Here is a 13,124-nt window from a genome sequence, read left to right as displayed (position 1 = left end):
GATTTTATCTTTCAAAATTTAGCTCAAATTCCAAGTACTATCTAAAATCTCTTGGAACAAATTCTCTTTTCTCTTCTCTGTGTTTAATTAATAATGTCAAAATCAAGGCCCCATTTCTCTGCCACAGCTGGATAACAACAAAGATGGACGATGAGCAAGACCTCTCCTGATACCCAATTAGTTACCAAGTCCTATCTTTCTCTGCCATATCTGTCACTTTTCCTTCGCTTTTCTTTTCTCCTCTCACTGCTCTGTGCTATGATGGATCTGACCTTAACTGGTTATCCTGACTCTGAACTTCAGAATCTTCCATGTAACGCACACATACACACACACACCCAAATGTATTTAACACTATATATCCCTACTGGAAGTGAAAACATGTGTTTTAATGAGTACAAATGTGAGACAGAATAAAATGAGCCAGTAACTTCCTGGAAAATCTAAGTCATAAGTTCACCATACATATTTGCCCAGTAGTGTGCTAACTGACTAGTTTTACCATCCCCCATGGCTCCACAGCTTCCCATGGGGCTGTCATCATGCTCAAGAATGGGTTATGACCTGGGGTGGCTCAGGTAGTAAAGCATTTGCCTGCAATGTGAGAGACTTTGGTAGGGTCTCTGGGTCAGGAAGATCCTCTGGAGAAGGGAATGGCTCCCACTCCAGTTTTCTTGCCTGGAGAATTCCATGGACAGAGGAGCCTGGTGGGCTAGTAGAGTCCATGGGGTCGAAAAGAGTCAAACACGACAGAGCGACTAACATTTTCACTTTCACTTTTCTAGCTGGCCTCCGTGCTACTCACTTGACCATCCTCTTCCTTAGCGCAGCTGCAGTGAGCACTCTGAAATGCAAATCCCAATCTCTTCACCTTGAGCCACCTTCTATCTCCGAGTGCTCTCCTACTTTCTTCACAGTCACATTCCTTAGTCGTGACAAATAAGGACCTTTGTGCAGAGATTTAAGGGCCTAGATCTGATAGATAGAGTGACTCATGAACTATGGATGGAGGTTTGTGACATTGTACAGGAGACAAAGATCAAGACCATCCCCATGGAAAGGAAATGCAAAAAAGCAAAATGGCTGTCTGGGGAGGCCTTACAAATAGCTGTGAAAAGAAGAGAAGTGAAAAGCAAAGGAGAAAAGGAAGGATATAAGCATCTGAATGCAGAGTTCCAAAGAATAACAAGAAGAGATAAGAAAGCCTTCCTCAGAGATCAGTGCAAAGAAATAGAGGAAAACAACAGAATGGGAAAGACTAGAGATCTCGTCAAGAAAATTAGAGATACCCAGGGAACATTTCATGCAAAGATGGGCTCGATAAAGGACAGAAATGGTCTGGACCTAACAGAAGCAGAAGCTATTAAGAAGAGGTGGCAAGAATACACAGAAGAACTGTACCAAAAAGATCTTCATGACCAAGATAATCACGATGGTGTGATCACTCACCTAGAGCCAGACATCCTGCAATGTGAAATCAAGTGGGCCTTAGGAAGCATCACTACAAACAAATCTAGTGGAGGTGATAGAATTCCAGTTGAGCTATTTCAAATCCTGAAAGATGATGCTGTGAAAGTGCTACACTCAATATGTCAGCAAATTTGGAAAACTCAGCAGTGGCCGCAGGACTGGAAAAGGTCAGTTTTCATTTCAATCCCGAAGAAAGGCAATGCCAAAGAATGCTCAAACTACCACACAACTGCACTCATCTCACATGCTTGCAAAGTAATGCTCAAAATTCTCCAAGCCAGGCTTCAGCAATGCTTGAACCGTGAACTTCCAGATGTTCAAGCTCATTTTAGAAAAGGCAGAGGAACCAGAGATCAAATTGCCAACATCTGCTAGATCATCTAAAAAGCAAGAGAATTCCAGAAAAAGATCTATTTCTGCTTTATTGACTATGCCAAAGCCTTTGACTGTGTGGATCACAATAAACTATGGAAAATTCTGAAAGAGATGGGAATACCAGACCACCTGACCTGCCTCTTGAGAAACCTATATGCAGGTCAGGAAGCAACAGTTAGAAATGGACATGGAACAACAGACTGGTTCCAAATGGGAAAAGGAGTACGTCAAGGCTGTGTACTGTCACCCTGCTTATTTAACTTCTATGCAGAGTACATCATGAGAAACGCTGGGCTGGAAGAAGCACAAACTGGAATCAAGATTGCGGGGAGAAATATCAATCACCTCAGATATGCAGATGACACAACCCTTATGGCAAAAAGTGAAGGGGAGCTAAAAAGCCTCTTTATGAAAGTGAAAAAGTTGGCTTAAAGCTCAACATTCAGAAAACGAAGATCATGGCATCTGGTCCCATCACTTCATGGGAAATGGATGTGAGAGTTGGACTGTGAAGAAAGCTGAGCGCCTTCCTTCTGCCTGGAAACCTGACACTATCTTTCTACCTTCCTTTGTCCCAGAGCTCCTACTAGCTTAAAAAAAAATAAAGTACTCCACTGCTCTGAGCTGAGCAATCAGAGAAAGAAGCACCTCTGAGAAGTCACAAGCTGCCAGTGCTCAAGGCTTGGCAAGCAGATGAGTGCCTTCCAGCAAGGAAACTAGGTCCATCTCCTCCTGTAAACACAGCCTGTTAAGGCTTGTTGAGCTGAGCAAGGGTTAGATTTCCTCTCTCACTCATCTTCTGGGCTGAGTGTCTCTGTACAATGCTCAGATTGACAACTGCCTGGGCAGACCTGCTGTGTCACAGCATGTAGCCTAACCCATCCTGAGTCTTTAAAACCTAGAGCAGAAGTCAAGCTCTCCAGAAAGTGTTCTCTGACATTCTCTGGCATTTGCACCTGCAGTGTGAAATCACTCTTTTTGTTTCCTTGTGCCTTGTCCTTGATCCCATTGCAACAGTTGCTACATCTGATTATAATTGTTGCCATCCTCTCTGCCTGGGTGACTGTCCTTAGTGGGGACTGTGTCTATCTCCACTGTGAGAAAGGTGCCTGGACTTACTGATAATTTGTCAGTTTTCATTCATAAAATAAAAAGCTATTATTCATGTTATCTAAAAGGGAACTTTCACATTACTTCAACTAGTTTCAAATAACTGAGTTCCTCCAAATTAGTAAAATCTAACACATTTTTAAAAGGGCAAAATAAGGAGGAGAAGGAGCAAAATAGATTATATTAAATGATGAAATTTGCTGTAATTTTCAACAATGGAATCTAATCTACTTATCAAATATTGAACATTATAACTAAAGATGACATATTTTAACTTAGAAAACAGGTAGCCTGAGCTTCATGTGTTAAGAGCTGGAGATAAAATAACCCCAAGATCTAATCAAGTGAGACTTCCCTGTTGCTCTGTTTAGGGCTTTGGTCAACAATTCCTCTGATGTAAGTTAGTTTATTTTGTGTTCACATAGCAAGAGAATAGTCAAACCAGGTTCATGATGTGTTGCAGCTGAGAAAATGAAGCCTTGAAATATTAATATGTCCAAGTTCTCACAACTTGAACTCTGGGGCTGCTGCTCTGTTTACATCTCACTGCTTCAGAAGGAAATGGCAACCCACTCCAGTGTTCTTGCCTGGAGAATCCCAGGGACGGGGGAGCCTGGTGGGCTGCCGTCTATGGGGTCACACAGAGTCGAACACAACTGAAGTGACTTAGCAGCAGCAGCAGCTTGCTAGTAAATGCACAAAGCTCACAATTTGCGACTGAGTAATAAAGACTGAAACCCAGAGGTATTACTGTGGCTGGACTCTCCTTGCAGAGCCCATAGTCTATGCTGTCAAACCCATGGGCACTTTCTCATGTTGTACTATTAGTCTCCTAATTCATATCCTTATACCATTTGATCTCATATCCTTAACAGTAAATATTTGGAGAACTCACATTTATATATTACAGACCCACACTACTAAAAACTTATAATCTAACAGAAGTAAAGCTTAATCATGTTCATATATTTTAATCTTTTTTTTTAGAGAATGCTGTCCTAATACACAGGACAGCCCACTGAGCTGAAGGGGCTCAAACTTCAAGAAGAAAGGCTAGTGCCATCTAGTGGCGCTATGTTAAACTGCACTCTCTCTGGCCGAGTGGTGCTCTGCTTGGCTTTCCTGTTACCTCAGAAAATAGACTCTAGTACATCTTCAGTTCCTCATTCTGTACACATTTATATTAGACCCCAACTTCTTCTCTTCCTTCATCTCCTCTTCCTTTATTAAACGTATCTTTCAGCTACTGTGCCTTTATTTTCCTCTGTATTATGTAACATACAAATAAGATAGGCCAGAAAACATAATATGGACCTGATTCCACTTATATCCACTTACACATATGGAAAAAATACTGTAATAAAATACAAAAAAATAGGGACTGTGAGATAGGGAATGTAAAAGGGAATGTAAACTACCAGATAGGGTGTATTTATTTGTGTACTGGCTTATTATCAGACTTCTCCACTTGACGAGGAGGGCAGGAATTATTTCTGTATCCCAAAAGCCTAGAACAAGGTTTGGTACACACAGAGAAAGCACAGGTAAAATTCTGCCGAATCAATTAATTAATTTGTTATTTGGGGATGGAATTATGGTTTATATTTTCTGAAAACAGATGTATTTTGCAGATGCTCAATAATCAATGTGAATCACAATTGTAACTAGAAAAAAAAAGTTATAACTAATTGGTTAGCTTGGCCTTACAGACATAAGCATGCTCTTTCAGAGAAACCACAAAGATGACAAAGATCTTAGAGAGCCATCTAATCAGTTACTCATTATCAGCCTGTGAGACAACTAAAATCATTTTTGTATCCTGTCTGCCACCTAACGGAGACCAGAGTGGAGACTGAGAATGTGCTGGTACCAATAATTTCTGTAACAATTGATAAATAGTCAGCCTTCTTCCTCATTCTTATCTACATTGTGAATGCTAAGGCTGGCAACCTAGTAACAGTCATTTCATATACAGAAGTGCTAGATAACATATAAAAGATCAAGAAATTGTCATACTCAGGAAGATTCATGTGATCATAATAACAGGATAAGGTCAAGGAAATTTATTATGGAAGATGATTGTTAAAAGTATTACGAGAAACATTAGACACACAAACCTCACAGCTAGCCACTGTCGATCCACCAAAAGATTGACTTTGTCAATTCTGACATGTTTGGCAAAATGTAAGCGTTTTGGCAAATCAGGACTCAAATAGGGCTTGAAATGCTGATCAGGTTTTCGGCACTGAAAAAGAGGTAAATTATTTCTTCTTGTCATCTATAAAATAGGCAAACTATGCACAAATGTAATGGATTTCCAAAGCCTGTGTTATCAAATCCCTTTGCACCTCTGGGATTATTAGGCATTTGCCCTTCCTCAACTCACCAACAGGACTTCTTAAGGGAAAACAACATGTGGATTTAGAGTCGGTATATTAAAAATTCACTACATCGCCCCTCCATCAGCATGGGTACACTACATGTAAACCCTCACTAGCAGGGGTAAGATGACCCCTCATGCTTATTCAAGATCAGGATATTAGGTGTAAGAGAAAAAAGGAGTGATTAACATGAAGGCCTTTCTGCTTAAGCAGTCATTCCTACTTCAAATTTGCAGTGTGTCCCAGGTTATAGTAACTATTCTTTCCCTAGTGTTTCTTTATCTTCAATCACTCACATTTTATTCTGCTTTTACTATAATTACATATTACCTATATGTAAATAAATCTAGCCCCACCCCAAGCAATGGTTAACCTATGAATCTGTATAAATAGATGTATATTTGCAAATATACTTTAAACACAGAATTATTAAAACCACTAACACTCTCCAGAAGTGGTGAACTTCACCTTGAAAAATCCCAATTGCTTTAAGCTATCTAGAATTTGCCCTGCTTTTACAACCTGAGATGCAAGAGCCAATTAAAAGCAGTTTCAATTGTACTTAAAGAAATGACTGCTCTTAACTATATAAAAAGATCTATAAAATCCATGATTTGCTATTTCCTGATATTAAATCATACAAAAATGTGAAAAATGATGTTGCCCAAAACTCATTAGCCTAGATCCTTTGAATGAAACATCAGCCCACTCAATTTAGAAGTCAGTGAAACTGGTACCAAAACAAATTTCCTATAGTGGTGTCAATTTCAAAATAAAAACAGCTAAAATAAAAGCAACTGACAGGAATATTAAAAATTATTGACTGAGGTTTAAGAAATAAATTACAAATGGCTTGGACTGGAAAATACGGAATACAATTTTCTTGAAACCCAGATTAAAGACATTACATTAATCTAGATATATGTATTAGGAGACAGTATACTTACACTGAGGTTCCTAACAATTTCTTCAGAATTAACTGTTTGAAAAGAAAAACAAGTCATATTACAATTGAAACTTGACAACTATAAAATTTAAATAATTCAGGTGAATTGACATAGCTTATTAATAACTATGATCTGGTACAATTAAATAAAAAGTATTTTAAGCAAAGAATTATTTTAGTATTTAAGAATAGAGTGGAATATATTTTAACCTAACAATATTAGATATTACCATAGACTTTATCAACAGAGTGTACTTAAACATGGGAGTTTCTTATTTACTTCTGTGTGGTCTTCCCAAGAAGTCAGAAGAGGGGGCCTGGTAATACTTGAATTCTCAGAATTAGGGGCCTATATTATTTGCTTTTAGTTTTACCATTATTTTTCTATTTGGGCATCTTCATACTCACAGGTAAAAAAATCATTAGGTATGTTACGAGTCCTGATGCGGGGAGCAGGTCCTTCAAACATGTAGAAGTTTATACTGGAAAAATAATCAGTCATATATTCCAGTTTGTCACAATAGGTCTGTTCCATTCCTGAATTAAAAAAAAAAATGTCCACTGAATGTATAAGATGGTAACAATTGGTTGTCTCTGATCAGGTCAAACAGCAGATATTTTATGTTACATATATCAAACCAAGTTTTTGAGAAGCGTTACAGTTTACCCAATTACTTCATTCTAAATGGCAGGCTTTGAAAATCTTGTTAGTAGAAGAGAAGAATCAGGTTTATAAGAAAGAATGGATAGGAATTATAAACAGATCATCTGTTCAATGTAGATCAGTTAATTTTGAAAATGTTCTCTATAGAGAGCTAATCTATAAAATTTGATTTGTACATAAGGCAAGATGAAATACTTTCAAATCTCAAAGATAGTATGCATTTTTATAAAACAATAAAATAAGTAGGAGAACAAAGTTTAAAGAATATTTATTTTTCATAAAGGTCTTATTTAAATTTATATGAGCAGCATATGTTCCTAAAAAGATTGGGTAGTGAACTCTTTTTTTTATTTGAAGATTTTTCAGACTCAGTCCAAACTTTTCTTTGTATTATTTTTATTTACTTCATTATTTTTATGTTTTATAATTTCTTTTAACAAGATATGTATTAAAACATTTCCCTTAACTTTAGAACAATTAGAAACTCTTTAATTACTGTTTCACATCATCTTGATGTCCTAAGATATATACAGAAGTTCTACAGACGTGCTCCTTTTCATCTTCTTGTCCCTCTAGGCCACCCCATCTAGAAAAGGTCCACCTCTCCTTTATGTACTTCCTCACACACCACATTGAGGAAACTGCTCGGCATTGAGTTAGCACTTTAAAAATATCTGTTGAATGAATGAGTACTTTAAAAATGAGATTGCAGAGGGCGTGGCCGCATCTCACTTCCTTAAACATTCAAGTTAACTGAAATGGAGAGCTAACCTCAAGTAGAGAAATGTGGAGTGCTAGGACTTTAGAGAAGTCTATTCACATGATTTAGAAAACCATGCGGAACATCGCAAAGTTGAAGTCAACACAGTCAATTGAAGGCAATCTAAATGAAAGAATCATTTACTGGAAAAAAGGGCACTTTTTGTGATTGAATAACAGCCCAACTGTATCCCTGGAGAGTTCTAACTCCATTTTTACAGAAAATGAAATGTATGGATACATTTTTCAGAATGATTGTTAGAATAATTAAACTTAAAGTATAAATTTTAGTCCTCTAGTCATCACAGACTACCATTCTTAGTGCATTCAAGAGCTTCTAGGTCTAGAAATACAGACTCTAAAATTCCTTATTATATTTGTGTGCTCCCCAAAGTGATAAGATAGAATCAATGATAAAATATGATTTTAAAAAAGCATACCATGGTCAGCCAAAAGGATTATATTGACACAATTGACTAAGTTTCTCTGCTTTAGGCCTTCCATTAACAATCCAAAAGTGTTATCTACCAACTGTAAGGCTTGAATTACCTAAGGACAAAAAATTGGAGTTAAGATCGTCTTCATGAGTTAAGGCTTAATTACTTAAGTTATTATCTAACAGAGTAAAAATTAAATACATTTCCTTCTCCAAAATTGTTGGATTTTGAATAGGATATCAGAGCCCAGCACCCATGCTACATGTACAAAAGACCAATTCCTTATATTCCTATAGACAAAAAAATATTAAAGCATTTTCCATAAGACAGAAGACTGGTCAATAAATATCTGAGAAAAAGTATTCAACATCAACAAACATTATTCAGCTGCAAATACTTTCCTGATAGAGTCCAATGCTGGGTAGAAGAGTCCGTAGACACTTCCATAGGAGCCCAAATGGTTACCCATGTTCTAGAGCCCAAATGGTTACCCATGTTCTAGAAGGCTGTATGACAATGTGTAGCCAGAGAGTTAGAAAGGGGTGTAAGTTGTAACCTAATAATACTGTTCCTGGGTGTTTATCTGAAGTAAACAGAGTGCAAATGGAGATTTACATGCAAGGCCAGTCATCACATTATTTACAATTTAAATACAAGAAAAAAATTATGCCACATCCATCAGTGGGCATACTCAATAGCCACTAAAATATATACATATATATTTTAAAAATACCATAAGAAAACAATCACAATACAATGGTACATAGAAAATGTTAAAATCAAACTGTATACACACTGATACATATTGCATAATGCAATTTTGTTTTCAAACATGTTTAGCATTTCATAGTAAAAGCACACGAACAGAAAACCAAGATAAAATATATCAAGGTACTGTTAACAGTGGTTGTCTCTGAATAGTGAATTGGAGTTCATTTTTATTTTGTTTGTATTCTTTCATGATTTTAGATTTTTCTATACTTTATCAATATAGTACATTGAATTGACTTAAGATTTAAGTGAATAAATTTGTAACTAACATGACTTCATTATTTTTTTCAGTAAATAGAATGTATAATAGCAATGGATTGGGAAACTGATTGCTTTTTATTTTTGAGAAAGAATTTTACAAGCCAATTACTATTAGTGCACTATCTAATGAAATCTAATTCTCTCAGTAAATATTCATGGATGGTGCTATTGGAATTTCCAGTTATAGAGACCAGGAAACTTGGGGTTTAACTTAAAGATCTAGAACAAGTTAATGTTTCTCCATCTGTTTTGCCTCTTCTTAAATTTCACATGAGGCTTAGTCTTAATCCTTCTGTTCTCCTGCTTCACTCTTTCTTTCTTTTGGACATCTCTACTTCTATGACTGTCTATATGCTGCCAAGCAGTCTGATCTTCATCTCCTTTGAGCTCTAAATCCACATTCAGTTGCCTTCTGGACATCTCCATTTAGACATCACAGGCATCCCAATTACAAAATAATGTCCTCTAAGAAGATCCCCTTCAGTGGCCTTACTGGAATGAACCTGCCTGCTTATGCTAGAAATCTGAAACTGTCCTACCCCATCACCTGTCTCACACAAAGTCATATTAAGTCTATCTCTTAATCTCAAACACATCTTCCATCCACAATGGCTGTCACTATCATAGTCCAAGTCACTACCATCTCTTTCCTGAAACGTTGCAAAGTCTAACTCATCTCTCCCTACTTTCCCTTGCTTCCTCTAACCCATTCCTCTTACACAGTAAAAGTGGTATTTAAATTCACGTAGATCTGATCAGGTCCTTCCCTGATTAAAATTCCTCAATATTTTCATTGCACATTTTATGGCCTAGAAGAACTTGCAAGATTTGGTGCCTGCCTCCTGTTATAGGTTTTCCCTTAGCCCTCTCCCCTAGTTTATAGTGCTCAGACATTAGTGAGAGATGGTTCTCCTTCGGCGATCCACACAGCACCTGGCATAGAGCAGTACATGGTAGGAGGTAGCTGCTATTATTATTTTTACCATCATCATATTGTCTATGTGTCTAGCCACCTGTCCATTTGTCTGTCCATCCATTGCTCATTTTATGCGTTCTTCTAATGTGCTCAGTTCCTCCCTTAATCAGGCCATTTGTAAACTTTTTTTCCCTTTTGTTATTCAGAGAACTTTGTAACCAGCCTTAACCCAGACTACGTTAACCCCTCAAGATCTCTCAGGAAATCCTGATCCGTTCCTTTGAAGCACTTGTCCAAATTATACTCAAAATTTATTTGGATACTGAACTGTAAGGAAGAAAAAGATATGGTGCCTAATGTCAGCCATAGGGATCAGACAAATGCAGATTAGAGCTGTTGTTTAGTCGCTAAGTCGTTCTGACTCTTTGTGACTCCATGGACTGTAGCCCACCAGGCTCCTCAGTTCATGGAATTTTCCAGGAAAGAATACTGGAATGGGTTGCCACTTCCTACTCCAGGGGATCTTCCTGACTCAGGGATAGAACCCGGGTCTCTTGGTTGTCAGGTGGGTTCTTTACCACTGAGCCACCTTGGAAGCCTCAGATTAGTGTATTCCCTCTCAAATAAAATCAAACATGGATAACAATTAAAATGGAACAGAAGAAATGGTGAATAAGTTTTAGATAGTTACTAAGCCTCTTAGAGAGCACAAACAGAACCTTTTGCTCATCAGGACCCAGGAGAAAGGAGCAGTGACCCCACAAGAGACTGACCCAGACTTGCCTGTGAGTGTCCAGGAGACTCCAGCAGAGGTGTGGGTCAGCGGTGGCCCGATGCAGGGTTGGGGGCACTGAGTGTAGCAGTGCCTGCATGGGACCTTTTGAAGGAGGTCACCATTATCTTCATTACCTCCACCATAGTTTGGCCCCAGGTAAATAAGAGGGAGGGAAAACAGCCCCACCCATCAACAGAAAATTTGATTAAAGATTTACTGAGTATGGCCCTGCACATCAGAACAACAACAAATTTCCCCTTCAATCAGTCTCTCCCATCAGGAAGCTTCCATAAGCCTCTTTCCTTCTCTATCAGAAGGCAGACAGACTGAAAACCACAACCACAGAAAACTAACCAATCTGGTCACATGGACCACAGCTTTGTCTAACTCAGTGAAAATAGGAGTCATGCCGTGTAGGGTCACGCAAGACAAACAGGTTATGATGGAGTGTTCTGACAAAACGTGGTCCACTGGAGAAGGGAATGGCAAACCACTTCAGAATTCTTGTCTTGTGAACCCCATGAACAGTATGAAAAGGCAAAAAGATAGGACACTGAAAGATGAACTCCCCAGGTTGGTAGGTGCCCAATATGCTACTGGAGATCAGTGGAGAAATAACTTCAGAAAGAATGAAGAGACAGAGCCAAAGCGAAAACAACACCCAGTTGTGGATGTGACTGTTGATGGAAGTAAAGTCTGATGCTGTAAAGAGCATTATTTCATAGACACCTGGAATGTTAGGTCCATGAATCAAGGCAAATTGGAAGTGGTCAAACAGGAGATGGCAAGAGTAACATCAATATTTTAGGAATCAGTGAACTAAAATGGACTGGAATGGGTGAATTTAACTCAGATGACCATTATATCTACTACTATGGGCAATAATCCCTTGGAAGAAATAGAGTAGCCATCATAGTCAACAAAAGAGTCCAAAATGCAGTACTTGGATGCAATCTCAAAAATGACAGAATGATCTCTGTTAGTTTCCAAGGCAAACCATTCAATATCACAGTTATCCAAGCCTATGCCCCAACCAGTAATGCTGAAGAAGCTGAATTTGAATGGTTCTATGAGGACTTACAAGACCTTCTAAAACTATCACCCAAAACAGATGTCCTTTTCATTATAGGGGACTGGAATGCAAAAGTAGGAAGTCAAGAATACCTGGAGTAACAGGCAAATTTGGCCTTGGAGTACAGAATGAAGCAGGGCAAAGGTTAACAGAGTTTTGCCAAGAGAACACACTGGTCATAGCAAACACCCTTTTCCAACAACAACAAGAGAAGACTCTACACATGGACATCACCAGATGGTCAACACCAAAATCAGATTGATTATATTCTCTGTAGCCAAAGATGGAGAAGCTCTATACAGTCAACAAAAACAAGACCAGGAGCTGATTGTGGCTCAGATCATGAACTCTTTATTGCCAAATTCAGACTGAAATTGAAGAAAGTAGGGAAAACCAATAGACCATTCAGGTATGACCTAAATCAAATCCCTTATGATTATATAGTGGAAGTGAGAAATAGATTCAAGGGATTAGATCTGGTAGAGAGCCTGAAGAAATATGGACAGATGTTTGTAACACTGTACAGGAGGCAGGGATCAAGACCATCCCCAAGGAAAAGAAATGCAAAAAGGCAAAATGGTTGTCTGAGGAGGCCTTACAAATAGCTGTGAAAAGAAGAGAAGTGAAAGACAAAAGAAAAAAGGAAAGATATACCCATTAGAATGTAGAGTTCCAAAGAATAGCATGGAGAGATAAGAAAGCCTTCCTCAGTGATCAGTGCAAAGAAATAAAGGAAAACAATAGAATGGGAAAGACTAGACATCTCTTTAAGAAAATTAGATACACCAAGGGAACATTTCCTCAAAGATGGGCACAATAAAGAACAGAAATGGTATGGACCTAACAGAAGCAGAAGATATTAAGAAGAGGTGGTAAGAAAACACAGAAGAACTATACAAAAAAAGATTTTCATGACCCAGATAATCATGATGGTGTGATCACTCACCTAGGGCCAGACATCCTGGAATGTGAAGTCAAGTGGGCCTTAGGAAGCATCACTACAAACAAAGGTAGTGGAGGTGATGGAATTCCAGTTGAGCTATTTCAAATCCTAAAAGATGATGCTGTGAAAGTGCTACACTCAATATGTCAGCAAATGTGGAAAACTCAGCAGTGGCCACAGGACTAGAAAAGATCAGTTTTCATTTCAATCCTAAAGAAAGGCAATGCCAAAGAATCCTCAAACT

General features: G+C 38.1%; 1 protein-coding gene across 1 annotated transcript in view; it reads right to left on the bottom strand.

The window, feature by feature from the left end:
* ENPP3 (ectonucleotide pyrophosphatase/phosphodiesterase 3) overlaps window positions 1-13,124 on the bottom strand; it is an 87,670-nt gene that overhangs the window by 27,080 nt on the left and 47,466 nt on the right. The window contains exons 12-15 of the mRNA XM_040239220.1: window positions 8,146-8,254; window positions 6,691-6,819; window positions 6,284-6,315; window positions 5,073-5,200 (exon numbers count right to left, since the gene is read on the bottom strand). Of these exons, the coding sequence (XP_040095154.1) occupies window positions 5,073-5,200; window positions 6,284-6,315; window positions 6,691-6,819; window positions 8,146-8,254 (398 nt within the window). The remainder of the gene's footprint in view (window positions 1-5,072; window positions 5,201-6,283; window positions 6,316-6,690; window positions 6,820-8,145; window positions 8,255-13,124) is intronic.

The sequence above is a fragment of the Oryx dammah genome, unplaced genomic scaffold (assembly GCF_014754425.2).
Source record: "Oryx dammah isolate SB20612 unplaced genomic scaffold, SCBI_Odam_1.1 HiC_scaffold_4, whole genome shotgun sequence".
Taxonomy (NCBI): domain Eukaryota; kingdom Metazoa; phylum Chordata; class Mammalia; order Artiodactyla; family Bovidae; genus Oryx; species Oryx dammah.
Note: the sequence above shows the minus strand (reverse complement) of the source record. Positions and strands in the feature narration are given on the sequence as shown.